The sequence below is a fragment of the Centruroides vittatus genome, unplaced genomic scaffold, assembly GCF_030686945.1.
Source record: "Centruroides vittatus isolate TY-2023 unplaced genomic scaffold, ASM3068694v2 contig_1343, whole genome shotgun sequence".
Classification (NCBI taxonomy): domain Eukaryota; kingdom Metazoa; phylum Arthropoda; class Arachnida; order Scorpiones; family Buthidae; genus Centruroides; species Centruroides vittatus.
In genome coordinates this window covers 973,669-990,373 of record NW_027120855.1, presented here as the reverse complement: position 1 = coordinate 990,373, position 16,705 = coordinate 973,669, and the positions used below count along the sequence as shown (strand labels likewise).

The window sequence follows — 16,705 nt, the reverse complement described above, 5'->3', positions numbered from 1 at the left end:
TTACGCTAGTCCAACTGCCTTTTTACTAATCTCTCCGATAAGCGCCAAGTCTAACAGGAAAACACAATTTGAATAAAAATTATGATAAAAATAATTAATATATACCATAAAATTTTTTTCTTTCTTTCACTAGTACCTCAAAATTAAAGCCAGTTTTGGTAGGTGTACGGTGTGTGCATGCATGATGCAGGTGGTCAAATTCCTAGGGTGGGCAATAGTGCATTTAAAAAAATAAAATTCATATATAATTTTATATTATTTTAACGAAGTGGTCGGCAATGAAATAGACTGATATTTGCACGACAACCGACGATACAGCCGTGAAGTTTATGGAAATAACTAATGCCAAAGCATGTATGTTAGGTGTTTTGTGTTTTGCATCAGAAAACTAAAAAGTGCAACAACAGTTTGATGGGGGATTCATCCATTGAATCAGAGCAAAATTCATCAGTGGAAATTCCATAACCGCTATGATTGTTTTTTGTTTTAAATCAAGTAAACAGCATAAAATCTTGGACTTGATAAAGTTTTAATGTTTGCAAACTTTAAGCTATTTATTTATGTTGATATTAATGCTATGATTTATGTTAATGTCTTATAATTAAGTTTAAGGTTACACTGACATAACTCATTGCGAATGGTTGCATTAAATAACATGGGTATAAGGTTTTATGTTTATGCTTAATTTTCATTGTGAATGGGCCTTTATTCCCATACCATTAATTTTAAAGCAATACTTATGCTATTGTTTTAATTGTTGACAAAATCAAAAGGAAATTTAAATAAAGAAAGAGATGTGCACAAACATTATTAATTTAAATATTCGTATTTAAATGAATATTTATATACACATGTATATATTGTATTTATATACTAAATAAGAAAAATTTCTTTAAATTAATTTCCTTTTAATTTTATTCTATGGCAGTGCTAAAATATAACTTTGAATGAAGGTAACCATTAGTACAAAATAGCTTGATTTGAATAAAATTAAAATAAATTTATATCAAATATATTTATGGATTGTCAACTATATGAAACTGTCATAAAACATACCAATAAGCTCTCACGAGTTGGCTCGAGTTTTGAATTTACTCACGATCGGCATTGATAGGGGTGGCCAAATGTCTATAGCAAGCAGGTGGCTAACAGTACAAAACCTGCCTAAAATCAATGGTATATCTTACTATCAGTGTGTCCAGAAATGCTATTCCAGATTATATTTCTGGCCCTAATAGATATAAAAATTTGAAACTTTGAATATATTAAAAGTTCAAAAAAGCTAATTTTTTGTGATATTTTGATATGTTCACCTTTAACATTTAAAAAAAAATAAGTTGTTGCTCTAAAATTTCTAGTAGCAGTAGTAATTCATATCTTGTGGCACATAATTTTAAAGGAATTTTAATGCTGAATCCAACAATGCTAGATTTAAAATCAAAGAAATTGTCCAGAAGTTATACTGGAAAAACCTTATCTGCTATGTTCAGTTAAAAATAAAATAAAATGTTTTTTTGCTTTTTTAGAATAATCAGGTCTTGTAGAGAAACATTGGGAATTATGTTTATCAGGAGTTTCTTCTCTGAAATTAGGAAAATAATAAAATATAAACAAGAAGTCTTGTATTAAAAGTTTAAGTGAGATTAAATCTAAATAATGTTTCAGGGGTTATTTAAATCATTACTCAGCTACTTTTGAATATGAATTATTGTAAAAAAATGTCATACATTCAGGGAATTATTAATCATGGCTACCAATGATTACTCTAAAGACAGTTATTCTAATCTGTTTTAACCAGTGTCTTAGACATTAAATATTAATCCCCATAATCATTAATTGTATAGTGCTTCGCTACTATATTAATTTTATTGTTATAAGTTTAGTATTATCGTGTAATCGCGTTCCTTTTGTTTAGAAAAATTGTATCGGGTTTTGTTGTTATGCGTAACGGTCTGTCGCCTGTTCTGAATCACCGTTTTGAGGTTGTAGCATCCTTAGCTGTGGATTGGTTAAGAAAAAAAATCACGTGGATGGACATTGTTCCCGGATGGTGGGAGATATAAAGGTGCATGTTCCGTGTGAAGAGGCACTTTTTTCTTTGGATTCTTCTGGAGACTGGATTGGATTCTTGAACCCCCAACCTGGACTGAAGGTAAAAGAGGTCATGGTGACAATAGGATAAAGAATATAAAAGGTTGAACTGCTGTGTGCAAACTATAATCCGAAACCATCGGGCTGGGAACTATACTTTACTCCTAGTATAAAGGAACTTGTGTGAGAATCTACATAACATCAGGTTAGTCTAGTGAGACAGTTATTTTTATGATTAAGTTTTTCCTTGTTGAACCACATGTTGATTAACAAAGGCGAATTGGATTTAGCTAAGCAATTGTACTAAGAGGATGCAACGATCTGGGAGTGTCAACTTGTAACTAATTGTATATTTTAGATTAATTGCATAGTAGTATTAGTATTCGACTCGGAGATCTATGTAACTGGTAAATAAATCAAAATAATTGTATAGTTAATAAGAATTTTGTTTAAGAGTCCGAACTGCTTGGTCATGGTTATACCGCTGTTAAAGTTTGTTCCATCAATCTGTCTCTTTCATGCTGTAAAGTCCTCAACTCATTACCCCACATTTAGACAGGATATATTTTGATATATCTGAGTCACTACAATTGTTTATAGTACAGTGGTTTAAATTGCTGTTATTTCTTATTTGAGTTATGTGTTAGCTGTTGTAAAGATAGTACTGAACAAACCTACCTAATGATTTCTTGATGATGATACAGTGAATAACTAAAATTGGGAGGAGGAGAGGAAGAGTGTCTCCACCATTTTAGTTATTCACTGTACTGTGTGACAATCAATTTACCTGATGTAAAGTGAAGAATTTTACACCTTTTTGTTCTTTTATTCATTTTAATGTTTTATCTGTTTTTATGTTTTTTTAGCAAGTTTTAAATTTTACAGCAGTCTCATGTAAATATCATTTCAGTTTTAACTATTGTAGAATATGGACTGAAGAGGGAGGAAATGTCCAAAATGCATATCCATTTCATTGTACAAAATAGTCTATTTTATTCATCTAATAATGTTCCTGTATAAGTTCTACTTAGCAATTTTATGCTTACTCCCAAAAAACAAAAGAAAAAGAAGCAATTGCATATTATTCTATTAATTTTTTGTTATTTGTATCTTATTCCTTTGTTATAGGCATTATTTATTAGGGGAGGATATCAATTGTCTTGTGATATTTCCTTTTGTATGTGTGTTAAATAAAATATGAACCGACCTGAAGTATTCTTTTACATTTAATGAATCTTGTATAAATAAAACTTTTTAAACATTAATTTTGATAAGTTTTCATAATTTGATTATAAACAAAGAAATTTACCTGACTGTCTAGATCTGTTGACAGAATTTTTTCCAATGATGTCCCAGAAAGGCCGAAGACAGATCCAAAGCCCGTCAAACCAGCGGCCCGAATGAGAAGTAGAGTCGCCGTCGGTGTGGTGGGGAAGGTCGGGTAGCGAATAGGAGAGATTCGGACTCAAAACCGAACACTGGGCCACGCTACTGGCCGAGAGTCGACTGGAGGTGGGCAGACTCGGAGTCTTTGGACTCTGGTCCCGACTGGGTTCTTTCATGCAGAGCATACTGCAACAAATAGAAATTTATTAAAATCAGACGGTTTCAGAAAATAAAACACTGATACATATTAAGTGTGAGCATACTCTCAGGAAATGAGATGTAAAGACTGAAATACAACTAAAAAAGTCAAACACCGTAGTAAATACAGAATACAACAAAACATTTTATTACCAGGAATTCTGGGTACGTACAGAGTAGATGACTAGACATTCACACAATACTTAATATTAATTTATGTTTTTACCTTTCTCCAAAGTCATCTCTATCGCTACTACCACACATAATTGCCAGAGATGCCGGAGAACTGAGACTTTCGCTGACCGACTGTCCGCTTTCAAGTTCCGTAGAACTTTCCATGTTGTTTGGAGGATTGTGCATGTCGGGCAATTCAGTCATCCCTGTTTTAAAAGAACAAGATAAATTTAATATCAATTTGCAAAAAAATTGATATTAAATATCAATAATTGTAAGCCATTGTGGCCATACACCACATTTTGTATATATTTTTATTTTAATTTAGTATAAATTCCTTTCTTCTTTGTTCTTTTGTCTTTCTAGAATGTTCCTTTTTAACTCTTTTCCCTTGGGTGTTGGTGACTCATATATAGAACAAAAGAAAAGAAGAAGCCCTAAGGGCTAAGCGTAAGAGAACAAGACACTTTTTTGTTGGACGTCCGAGCGAGAGGAGGCGAACACGTAGCTCTCCAGGTCGTGTATTGGCAACGACTGGAGGCTAGAAGCTCTCAGGAGTCCAAGTTCAGGTATAGCAAAGAGAGAAAACTGAGACTAACAGAGAATACCAAAGAGATCTTTGTGGAAAGAACAAGATATAGATCATTTCTTTTGTGTAAAAAACTGGGATCAAAAGTGTCACTGCACTTGGGATTATACCAAAGAACAGATACCCCCTTTCCTGTGAACTTTCTTATTTATTTCTACATCTATCTTTCTTGTTCTTATTTAGTGTTTAATTAGATTAAGGCCTTAGAATTAATTGTATTTTTTTGTCGCGGTTCCGAAGGCATCAATTGATATTAATTGTCGCGACCCTAATATTGGTTGTGGTTCCCCCTTTTGTTTAATCAAGTTTCATTGTTACAATAAATCTGTACAAATTCCTTAAATCAGTGGATCAAAAAAAAGTTGGAATCCGAAGAACCATGTTCATCACAAAATAAAGATATTGTTTCTTGCATATATATATCTGTGTGCACTCCTTTCATGACAAACATCACACCATTTACAATCATTTATTTTGTGTAAGATAATTGTTAAATGATAAAAGTTGTAACTGATACATAAAAAATGGTGTTAAAACTTTTTCATATTTTTAAATTCTAAATACAAAATTCTGATAAACAATTGATATTACTTGATGCCAACTGGAATCAAGTACCAATAATACCAATTGTTCATCAGAATTTTTTTATCGTAATTTTTTGTATCACTTGATTACTTGAAATCATATTATCAGTTGATAACAATGTCTTTACATGTCTTGTCATTTGAAACTGTCCAAAGACCACTTCAGAAATGATTTCATTTTAAAATGACAAAATGACATTTTTAGTAGGGAAATCAAGGTTAATAACAAATATCATATACAGAAAATGAAGATAAATGAAGAACCTGTGCAAAAAAAAAATAAGTTGAAAGAAAAAATAATTAAGAAAATATTTTATCTTGTGCAATAATAATCATGCATTATTCATAGAAATGTTGTAACTTATCAAGGTCATCTGTTATTTTCAATATATATATATGAGAAGTGGATAAAAAGTTTCTGACCTAGAGATATGAGTGAATTGATAACTAAAATAGAAAGAAGTGATATGAGTGAAATGAAACTTATGCAATCTATAAATGGACTTACAGTACATCTCTAATTTTCATGCTGACATGCAGGTGACATTGCAAGAGTCCACCCCACTATACACGCAGATGAAATCTTGGGAAGAAAATTAAAAACAGGTCATCAATCTAATAAACAAAGCCACATTCTGGACCGTCAAGAATAGAAAGTGTTTATGTGAATGTCTTGAAAATCCATGTTATCATCCTACAAGATCATTGTGTGACATTATGGTTTATCACAGACCAAGTGGAGATACTGCATAAATGTGTGAAATCTGCTATCTATGACAAAAGTCTGGAATGCTGGGTCCTTCACAGATTGAAAATGAGATTATACCAATACTTAATAAGAACTGGCACAATCTCATTTTCAGCATCTGAAAGTCAACAAAGACAACTTTCTGAAATTTTTTTCACCCAGGATAAAACCTGGTTGCGTCATTTTGACCTAAAACAAAAGTCCATTTAAAGAAAATGGAAGCACAATGATTCCCTATCATAAAAGAAATCCTAAACCAAGCTGTCAGTTGACAAAGTCATGGCTTGATTTTTTAGACATGGGAGTGCTACTCCTTGATTTTTTTGGCAATCAACAGCAACTACTATGCAGCATTGTTGCAACAATCATACAATGTAATCAAACAGAAACATGTAACAATAATGGAGAGAGGAGTCATCTTTCATCAAGAAAATACATCTAGCCATATGGTACACTATGCCCTCCAGACAATTAACAAATGTGCCTTTGAAATATTAGAACATCTGCCATATTCCCCATATCTGACACCATCTGACTTTTATCTTTTTACAGCAATGAAAAGGAATCTGAAAGGATAACATTTCCAAATGATGATGCTGTGCAAGTGTGATATAGTCAGGTACAGAGGCATAAAGACACCATATGCAATCTTGTAAGACTCCAGATTCCTTACACATAGATGAGTGAAGCTGGCATTCCATCAGGTCTTACAATATTCAATGAGCAACAAATCTGAACATTGGGCAAACTAGCAAAGTAGGCAATATGACAAAGACATTCCTGGGAAATCCTAGCTGTGTGGGCCTACCATTATCTTGCTGAAAATGATTGTTTGCACAGGATTTCTCCAATGTACTGCTATTTCTAGGGATGGCTGATTACAATGCATGATGGTTTCCCCAGACTAGCATACCAGCAGTGAGAACAGTGTGCTGCTCAGCAGCAAAGGCAGGACTGGAAGGAGTATTCACTAGTGGTCCTCCACACTGGCTGTCTGTTTTCAAACAGAATCAAGATTTGTGACTAAAAGCAATATTCTGCCAGCTGTAGCAGTCCATGCTTCTCTGATATGGCATCACTATAAATGAAGCCAATAATGTTGGAGTGCTAATAGCAGAATGCATAATGGTTACAGTGCAATTCCAAAGTTGCCCCTGCTAATGATGCAAGATGAGACATAGACCCATAACTAGGTTTCCATTTGATTCTCAATGGCACACAAAAACATCACTGCAGTTGTTAATACTTGTCGGTCTATCTGGGACATCCATAGCCTATGTAGCTGTACGCTATATATTTTTGTTGTAAATATAGATTTAAGTTTAGTTTAGTATCTTTCTTTTTTCTATTCTTTGTCTCATCTTCTAGAACTTTCTTGCTTTGTCTTTCTGGTTCATTATCCCTTGGGTGGGATTACCAATTCCAAGAAAAGTGTACGTAAACAAAGGGTGAGGCAAGGCCCTGGGGCCGATGAACAAAAGAAAGAGACACTTTTGGTCGGAACTCTCAACGAGGACGGACGGAAGAAAGGAAGGCACAAGATAGCTAGCACAACAATCAGAGACCACTAGGTTTCGAAAAAGAGACTTGTACTTGAATTCCAAAGAATAAGGGCGGAATTAGGGTAGCCACCCGATCGAATTTGGACCAATTGAAGGCTACGTTCACCCCAAGGAAGCTAGCGAAGGAAATTGAAAAGAGTGCCGACAGATAACACGAGGAGCAACATTCACCCCAAGAAAAGCATCAAACTAGTATCTCACCCAAGTCTTTGAAAAAGAAAAAAAACAGGAAAGTCCCAGGTATTTCTACCTTTTTTTTTTTTCTTCTTCTATTTTCCATCTTCTCTTCTTTCCTTAGTTATAATTAGCATAAGTATTAGTTTGTAAGTTTCGGCCCGCATATAGTTGTCGCGCTCGTTGATCTTTTGTTCGTTAGTATAGATTGTAACGTGTGTGTGTATAGTAATTATTTGTAGTTGTTGGGATCCAAAGAACCTGTTTAGAGCAAAAATAAATTACTTTGTCACGTGAATAAAATCTAGACTTTGACAGTCATCACCTTTAAAATACGCCCTTCTGCATCAATGTACTGATTCCATCATATCTGCCAAGTTCCCTGGAAGTCTCATTTTTGGAGGTTGTCAAATGCCATCTGCAATTTGAGCTAGATTTCCTCTATCATGTCAAAATGGCAGCCCTTCAACTTGAATTTCATCTTTTGGAACAAGAAGAAATCATAGGAGGGCCAGATCCAGTCAGTATGGAAGATGCAGAGTAACAATGGTCTTGGTGTGCACTGAAAAACATGCAAATGTTTTGTCATTTGCATGTTTTCAGTGCCATGTGAGTGGACTCATTGTTGTGGTAGAGTATACAATTGTAGTTGTGTCACAGTTGAGGTCTTTTGTATCAAATGTCCTCTCTCAGACACCTTAGAACAGTGATTATCAACCAGTGTGCCACAAGAGGATTGTAGGTGTGCTGCAAAAATTTTTGTAGGTTATTAAATAATTAGTTTTGAAAAAAGCCCAAAGAACAATAAGTGTGCACATCAAAATTAAAACCTCTTTAAATTTGATTATACAAGTTTTTTATTATTATAAATAAATGTATACATAATGTAGTAAAAAATATATATTCATAAGCAAAATTATGTGTGCATAACACTGGGTCATTTCACTTAAAATGAAATTTTCTTTAAATCAAAAACATATCTACGATTACCCACATTTAGTTCAAATTACTATAACTTAGAAATAGTGGAAATTGGGCAGGTTTCTAAAGACAATTATCATGTCACTTTTAAATGCAAATTAAGACATAATGTTAATTGCTTTTCTTATGAAAATGAAAATTATTAACTATTGTTGAAATCTGCTGCTGTTTAATTAATTCACATAAAATAGAGACAAAACAAATTAGGTTAAGTGACAAGTAATATGGAAACAGAATGTTTACAAATACAACTTTAAATCGTGTGATTTATTCTGCTGAAATTTAATTATACGTTCGAGTGTGCCATGAGATTAAAAAAAGGTTGAAAACCACTGCCTTAGAACATTGCATTCATTGTCTGGCTTATAGAGACAAATTCTCAATGTACAATTCCACAAATGTTGAAGGAAATGATGAGAATGCTTTTGTCGTGCTTTGGAATTGTCTTGCCTTCTTTGGTCTTGGCAACTGCAGACTCTTCCACTGTGAGGACTTGTGGCTGTATGTCTTATTTTGTTTTAACTCCTCCTTTGGTCTTTCTCTGTGCCTATTTCCTCCTGGGTTGGGCCCCCTTCCTAAAAGAAATGGTTTGACTTGTGGCTGAATATGGCTGGCGGAAAAAAGTGGAGACTCACAGTTGTCTTCTACAGAAGGGAACACAGGAAGGACAGTTTTGGTCTGTCTCTCATAGTGAAATCCAGGACTTTATTAAGTATTACAGAAAAGGAAAAGGACAATAGTGTCCTGAAGAATGAAGCAAAAATAAAAAGGTTAAAACTTCTCTACCTGATTGATTCTAGTTATGGTTGAATCTCTCGTAGTGAACTGAATTTGAAGAGAGAACAGAGTTGGTCTTCTTGAGTAGGGGATATTGGTGGTGCATGTGGCCCTGTGTTCGAGATGACCTGTAACAACTTCTGTAGTAAAACTGTTAGCCTTATGAAAGAAAATTCATCAGTGACTTAATTGTGAAAGTTTTAGTTTAAAATATTTTTGTATTTTCATCTTAAGTGTAATAATAATTAATACTAGAATGATGTCAAAAAACTTGCATAACACAATCTCCAACCAATGCAGTTTGTTGGCACTTTGCATGCTGACTCATGAACACCATGTCTCTTGCTGCATGCTGGTAACTGTGCAGTGCCCCCTTATGTTGCTACAGGCTCAGTCTTTAAACTTTTTGATCACATCATGTATATGTGCCTTGTTGTATCCACTCCCCAGTATCTCACAGTCAAGTCAGAACAGCCTAGATAATGTAGGATATGCATGTGGTGAGTGATTCAACAAGAGAATATAACACACATATATGTTCTCATCACCCGTGTTTATTTACTTTACAGGATTCTTTTACAATTCCGACACTCCTCGTTCTTTCTCTATTAACCTTTTCTAATACTTAAAACTACTCATACAAATAAAAAAAAAAAGAGAGAAGAAAAGATAGACAATAAGATAGTTAGATATATGATGATAGAAAGGAATGGGTACCCAAAGTGTCGGAGATCTTGGAATGATGGTGGCGCTTGCTAGATTATTAACTTTTCGGGTTGTTGATTGTGGACGTCTATCCGATTCTCTCAATAAGCTTCTCGAGGTTTCTATATCGGGATATATTTCGGATTTTCTCTCGAAAGCCAGCTTAGGCTTGTCGTCTCCTTTGTTCTCCAGTCGATGCCAGAACGACCTGGAGGCCTTCACAACACGTCCTACCTCTCCAACGTCCCAGTCGAAAAGTGACCTCTTGTTCTCCACTTAGCCCTCAGGCTACCACCTTTTCTTTGTCTTTTAATTAGGTCACCACCATTTGAACAGGGAAGGGTTAGGGAAGACAGAAGTTTCTAGGAAAAGATAGACAAAAGAACTAACGAAGAGGAAGAAAATAGAATAAATACTAAAAATAATATATACAGTCAAACCTGTTTTTATGCGGTGGATAGGGACCGCATAAAAAAAAAATGCATTAAAAAAAATCGCACGAAACTTCACGAGTGGCTATAAAAAATAGTTTTCGCAACACAATTAAAAAAATATTTTTTTTATGCAGACAATAGGGACCGCATAAAAAAAGTCTCACATAGATAATAACTCAAAACCGTACGAAATAGAATTTATTGACAACAGATGTCAGCACTTGACTGCATCGTCTCGTCTATCGTCTGTTTTACATATTTTTGTCCAGGTGGTGTTTTGTTGACTTAAAAAATAAATTATTTCATTTTTCGCATATTCGTGCAATAATATTACTATAATAAGTTCATTTATGCTATAATAAGTTTATTTAGCTATAATAAGTCAACGTGAGACATGACAAATCGCACGAGACAAGTCTCCAACTATACCGCACAAAAAAAAATTGCACAAATAAAAAATCGCACAAAAAAAGACCGCATAAAAACAGGTTTGACTGTACTACAATATACAAAATAAGGCGCACGGCCACAATGGTGGACAATTTGATTAGCCTGCTTCCCTCAGCCTGATATGCACCTTTTTTCAAAACTCTGTGCATAATGTTTTGGAATACATTGTATCAAATGTCAGGCAGGCCTCGTGATAATTAGGAAAGGGTTTCGTTGATCGACGAGGGCAAACATACAGAAAAAAATATACACGCAAAGTATAAGATAGAAGAATGAATTTATTTTACAAGATAATAACGTACAGGTGCAAAGGGATTCCAGCTCTAGAGATTGTCAAATGACAGTCACCCAAAATCTGATTGTTGGTAAAACAATTTACAAAAGTATTGTGATTAGTACAAAAGAAACCAACAATAATAATTACAACAATATTTTCCTTAACACATTCTTAATACTAATTTATGCCTAGAAGAAAATAAAAAGTAGGGGCAGGAAGTAGCAATGATGATGGATAGAATAGGAAAGAATTACTCGAATAGCACAGACGTTCAGTTACAGTGGGGTGCCATGCGAAAGCCTCTTAAACACAAAATTCTTGCTTCTCACTTCTGTCTTCCTTTTCCTCGATCCTCGAGGGTTTTTGTATATTTGATCCCAATAGCCGACTGCACGTTCGGACTCGTCGAACCGAAACACCGACTCTAACACACTAACTTTGGGCCAGAGATTTTAAAGTTTCCGCTCGAAGTTCCGACTTCACCCATCTATTTGGAAACCGGACACCGTAACGTCTCTCCTTTCGTACTCCTCTCTCTTCGAGCATCAGCTCAAAAGGTAACCTTCCTTCTCTTCCTATGCCCCAGGTAACTACACATACGATGGTAAATTCTAGGAAGTGGCCCTCACCTCCAAGAAAGAATTACAAAGATTAAGTAGTTCTAGAAGATGGAAAGAACAAAGAACAGAGAAAATTGTCAGAAAGACAAAAGCAGACATTATGGCATACAGACACACCTAGCAATCAAAAACCTCCAAACAGCAGTATACTGAAAATACTGAACACAGTGAACCTTTGAAATAGGTACTTTTTATAGGATACTAGTGTAGTGATTTTAAGGCACTCTGGTGGCATTACATGGCATGCTATCAGACCACAGTAATCATTTATATATCTTTCTGAGACATAGCTGTATGCCAAGTTTTGCAGTCATTGTACAAATATTTCATTCTCTGTTTATGTAATTTTTTAATTGGTTAGATTGATTAACAAATTCTATTTAATTGTTTAAATCTTAAAATTTTTGAGTGAATTCCTTTTTTCAAAATTATTTGCAAACTTTGCAAGATATTTCTTGTCTTCAGTTTTTTCTTTTTCTGAGAATTCTTAATATAATACAATACAAAGGTTTGTTGTTTGAAACAAATTTTCATACAAAAGGTCACCCCTTGGCACTTTGCCACTTTTTACCTAATTCATATCTTGAATAATAATTTGCCATTGCTGTAAAATATTTTGAATCTAAAGATATTGTAAAGATCATATAAATGATAGTTACTTTCAGATTTCTGTTTCAATACCTGAAAATTCTCATGTTATTTCCTTTACATGGAATTGGATTCTTCAAGATATTACCTAAAATCAGCAATTGTGATTTTAATCTTTAAATTAAATTCATACATTGACTCGAAAACTGCATACTGATTTAGTATTAAAACTTTTGTGTTTAGTCAAGTTCAATTCTTTTTATCATTACATATCAAGAAAGATGCAGAACAAAATTTATATTTTTTTCTTGGCCTTACCCAAAAGAACTTGTTCTTGTTATCCATTCCAGTACTAAAAGAACTTGTCACTTGTATCTATAATGTAAAAGAATCAAAGAAATTATTGTTGTATTATATATTTTGTAGTTTCTGTAACAAAAAATTACATTAAAGTCAGGAGTTTTATACAGATTTTGTTTTAAAATAAAATGTTTAGATCATTGTTAATTTTTAAAATTCAGAAATAAAGGAAAGTAATATAAAAATAATAAATATTTAAAAAAAAAAACAAACATCAAAGATGGTATTATCTTCGGATCAACACATCATCTTTGTTCAATAACGTGAATGTTAAATATCTAGCAAACAAGTTTGTTAGTAACAAACTTGTTAACAATATATCATAACAATAAAACATGCCTGTCTGTCCAGAAGAAATCTGATATGCATGTATTTACCAGTAAATGCACACCTACAGTAAGAAACCATTATCCAAACCTTGCTTAACTGTAATTTGAGTTAATTGAAACAATCTGTATGTTTTTTTATTCTATTGCTGCATCTAATTCTACAACAGTATTTAACTTTTATTAATTTTAATATAATTTCAATTTACTAAGGCTGTGTTCAGAAAGGCTCTTCTTATGTTATGTTACATCTGGCCAATCAAAGAAATTATTATTTGTAATGTCTTAAATAGTTATTTTTTTGATTACCCAGATATGATGTAAAATAACATAAGAAGAGATTCTCTAAATGCCATCTAAGAAAGGCTATTTTATTAATAGACAATGCCCTATCACATCCCGGGTTTTTGAAAAATGACGACATCGGTGCCGTGTTTTTTCTCCCCGTTACTAGCTTAGTACGGCCGACGGACAAAAAATATTCCGGAACGTATAAAATGAAATTTTTGCCGCTTCGTAATGCAATTTATTTTGCACGAAGGCTACGATTTACGAAGTTTGGCATACCGCTTAAAATCCGTAAATACGAAACGCGTTTACCGGGCGGCTCGGGTGTAGGAGAAAGCAAACACGTCGATCCTCTAGAGACTACAAAATAAATTGTTTGACAGAATTTCAAATGTTGACAGAGATATCAACAAGTCAAGTGACAATTTGCTGAAAACATTACAAAATGTTCCAGGATGAGAATGAATAGACAACGTAGTAAGTATTAAGGCTTTGGAACAAGACCTTCAGAAGAGATTTACTTGGAGTTTATGAAATCTATATTTAATTCTCACTAGCATTAAGTAATTTAGTATAACATACTGCAAAATTATCAATTGTAATGTGATTAATGTGTCTTTAATGATAGCATTTTCACTCTTTATAAGATTATCAGTTCATATGGTTGTCACGTTTTTAAAAAAATCCTTCTGGCTACGATTATCATCATTACTAACTAACATTATTTAACGATAGATCCTTATTTACAAAAGGAGTTTGTTTATTTGTAGAAATTTATATAGATTTATTCAATTGCAACAAATAAAAAATAAAAAATGACACATGCATCGAAATGTACAGAATCACAGAAAGCTATATGCACTTCAGATTTGTTTACTAAATATTAAACTGATCAATAAGTTCATTGTTTTTGTAAGGCAAAAAGTGACACTTAAATTTATGTATGAAAACAACTTTATTCAGTAATATAACTACTATCATTTTGTATAACTGTGTCCCGTCTTTCAGGTAACTTCGTAATTCCTTACATAAATTTATTTGATTGTTCCACAAAAGGCCCATATGAATTTTTCACAGCCTCTAAATTGTCAAATTTTGTTTAAAACTATTGTGAACCAACTGGAACAAATAAAAAGTCTGGTGAATGTCGAGTGTGGTAGCACATCTCGGCCTAGTTCGATTGTCCGTTTAGCAACTAGATGTCTGCGATGTGATATTATCACGACGGACGTTCTTTCTTGTTGTCGATATACGACTGCTTTTCTTCGACGGCTGCCTTCGGATCGTCCGGCCGGAAACGATACTTCTCCGCAACGACGAGGTCGCTCCTCGTTATTACGATTCGATTGCCGAAGAATAGGTAGACGTAGCCGATCGCTGCCCGCTATTCCGTCGGATACGAAACAATTTTCTTTGGATTTAATTCGGTTTTTGATTGTATGAAAAATGGTGACTTATCTGTAGGTTTGCCATTAATCCAAGATTAGGCTGACATCTAAGATTTTATCCAGCATTCCAAGATCATTTTGGTAAAGGTCTTCTTCAGAAGTATAATTATATACTTTAGGTATTGGACAAGTGTCTATATAGAATACCAATGAAAAGCACTTGAATTTCATAAAATTTTATGCACTCTTGTGAAATGTTACGGATAGAATTTCCATGCCTTCAATGTTGAAAGTTGAAAATTCAAAATAATAGATATAGACACAGACTCGGCCTCAAATTCTAGTAAAATCTTGTGGAATTTTATCCTAAATCTGCAACTTGGCATTTGCTCTTCGGCATAAATACCAAAACACCGACGCTCCGGATTCGAAATCGCTTCGATTTCGACGGGTATACGACATTCTAATAAGAGCGTCTTCCCGTCGGAGATTTCCTCGACATCAAACAATTAGATTCGAGAAACGACGGGGCAACGCCGGCGTAAATTGCGACCGTCGGGAAGAATCTCTAAGAGCGGAAATAGATCGTTCCTCTCCGAGATCCCCCGGCGAAGGCACAAAGAGATAGTCCCGACACCGATTCCACAAAAGGAAGGTCGTCGAAGCGGCGGCCGTTTCGTCGGCAAACTCCCGGGCATCCGACCGGGACGACGACCGCCGCGGTTCCGGAGGAACAAAAGGATCTCGGAGCACGAGCGAGCGGCACGGGTCGGAAAGCCGCGAGAAGCGCGTCCGGCGGCGCCGATCTCCGTCCAAAATTTTTCCGGCAGATCCCAAAAAATATTCCACGACCGTCGACGATCCAATCCAGATTTCACCGCCGGAAATACGGGTCGATCCTCCCTCCTCCACTGCTTGTTATTGTTGTTTTCCAACAGTTACGTCGGGTCGACACTTCGGGACGGCACGACGCCGAACGTCAAGGATTGAGGTTCGATTAGGAGTACTAGTAATAGTAAAAGACCCACCGATACGGAATGACCGGCGCCCCTCGGACGTCCGTCGACGTCACCCGGAGAGGGGAAAATCCCGGCAGCATGACGTCACACTTCTCCACGTGCGGTCGTCCGACTCGGACCGGCGGGAAGCGTACCGGAAGAGAAGAGGATCGGACTCGAGGCGATCGAAGTCCGAGCGACGTTTCGCGACGGAAGTTGGGAACGACGCGAGGACGTTGGCGGGAAACGCGATATAGCGGCGCATCCGGAACGGAAAGCGCTTTCCCGTAAAGTTTCCAAGCACAAGGAGAAGCGAAAGACTCACCTGCGCGGGAGACGAAAGTCGCATCCGTAGACGACGCCACCGAGAGCATCCGGAGCGACACCGACTAGTCGGCGCCTACCGATCTTCTTCCGCGCGCGGCTCCCTCGTGACGTCACCATCGGCGCCGGCGCAGCCCGTAGCCGCGGAGGGGAAAAGCCCGGGAGATCCGCCCGGATCGATGACGGCGCCCTCCGAGCCAAGGCGATGGCGGGCGCCCTCCCCTCTCCGCGCCACCCCATCGGCGCCGTTCCATCCCGGCGCAGGCGCGCCGAATCTTTCCGCGGTAAAGATACCGGGAACCGTCGACCAATGGCTAACCGTCTTACGAAGAAGCTCTTTTATTGGACGACCGATGGATTAAAAACCGATTTGTCTTACGTAATTCTATACTTTTTTGCATTTTCCGATTATCGTGGACGAAAGAAGCCAGTCTGTAATTTAAAGCGACAACAAAGCCTAACTGGGGTTTACAGCAACCATCAGTCTAATCTGAAATTCACGCGATTTAAAGGGAAACGTCTGCGGCGCCTTAGACGACCTACCAGACTGAACCGCAGTCGCTCCAATTATTCTTATTCGAAATTGTTAACAAACAGAACGGAGGATATTTTGGCCGAAATTTAGTTATTAAAAAAGAAACGCGGAATCGTTTAGTTATAAATGATAACCGACGGCGACTTTT

General features: G+C 35.8%; 1 protein-coding gene across 6 annotated transcripts in view; it reads right to left on the bottom strand.

Annotated features, from left to right (window-relative positions):
- Positions 1–16,264, bottom strand: part of LOC136990838 (mitogen-activated protein kinase kinase kinase 12-like) — a 57,881-nt gene extending 41,617 nt beyond the window's left edge. For 3 of the 6 annotated variants that reach the window (XM_067289285.1, XM_067289287.1, XM_067289289.1), the window contains exons 1-2: positions 16,024–16,264; positions 3,401–3,663 (exon numbers count right to left, since the gene is read on the bottom strand). In XM_067289285.1, the coding sequence (XP_067145386.1) occupies positions 3,401–3,663; positions 16,024–16,262 (502 nt within the window). In that variant the 5' untranslated portion in view covers positions 16,263–16,264. Of the gene's footprint in view, positions 1–3,400; positions 3,664–3,901; positions 4,056–12,656; positions 12,714–16,023 lie in introns of all 6 variants that reach the window. The other 3 variants (XM_067289288.1, XM_067289290.1, XM_067289286.1) reach the window with 3 other exon arrangements.
- Positions 16,265–16,705: the final 441 nt, after the last annotated feature.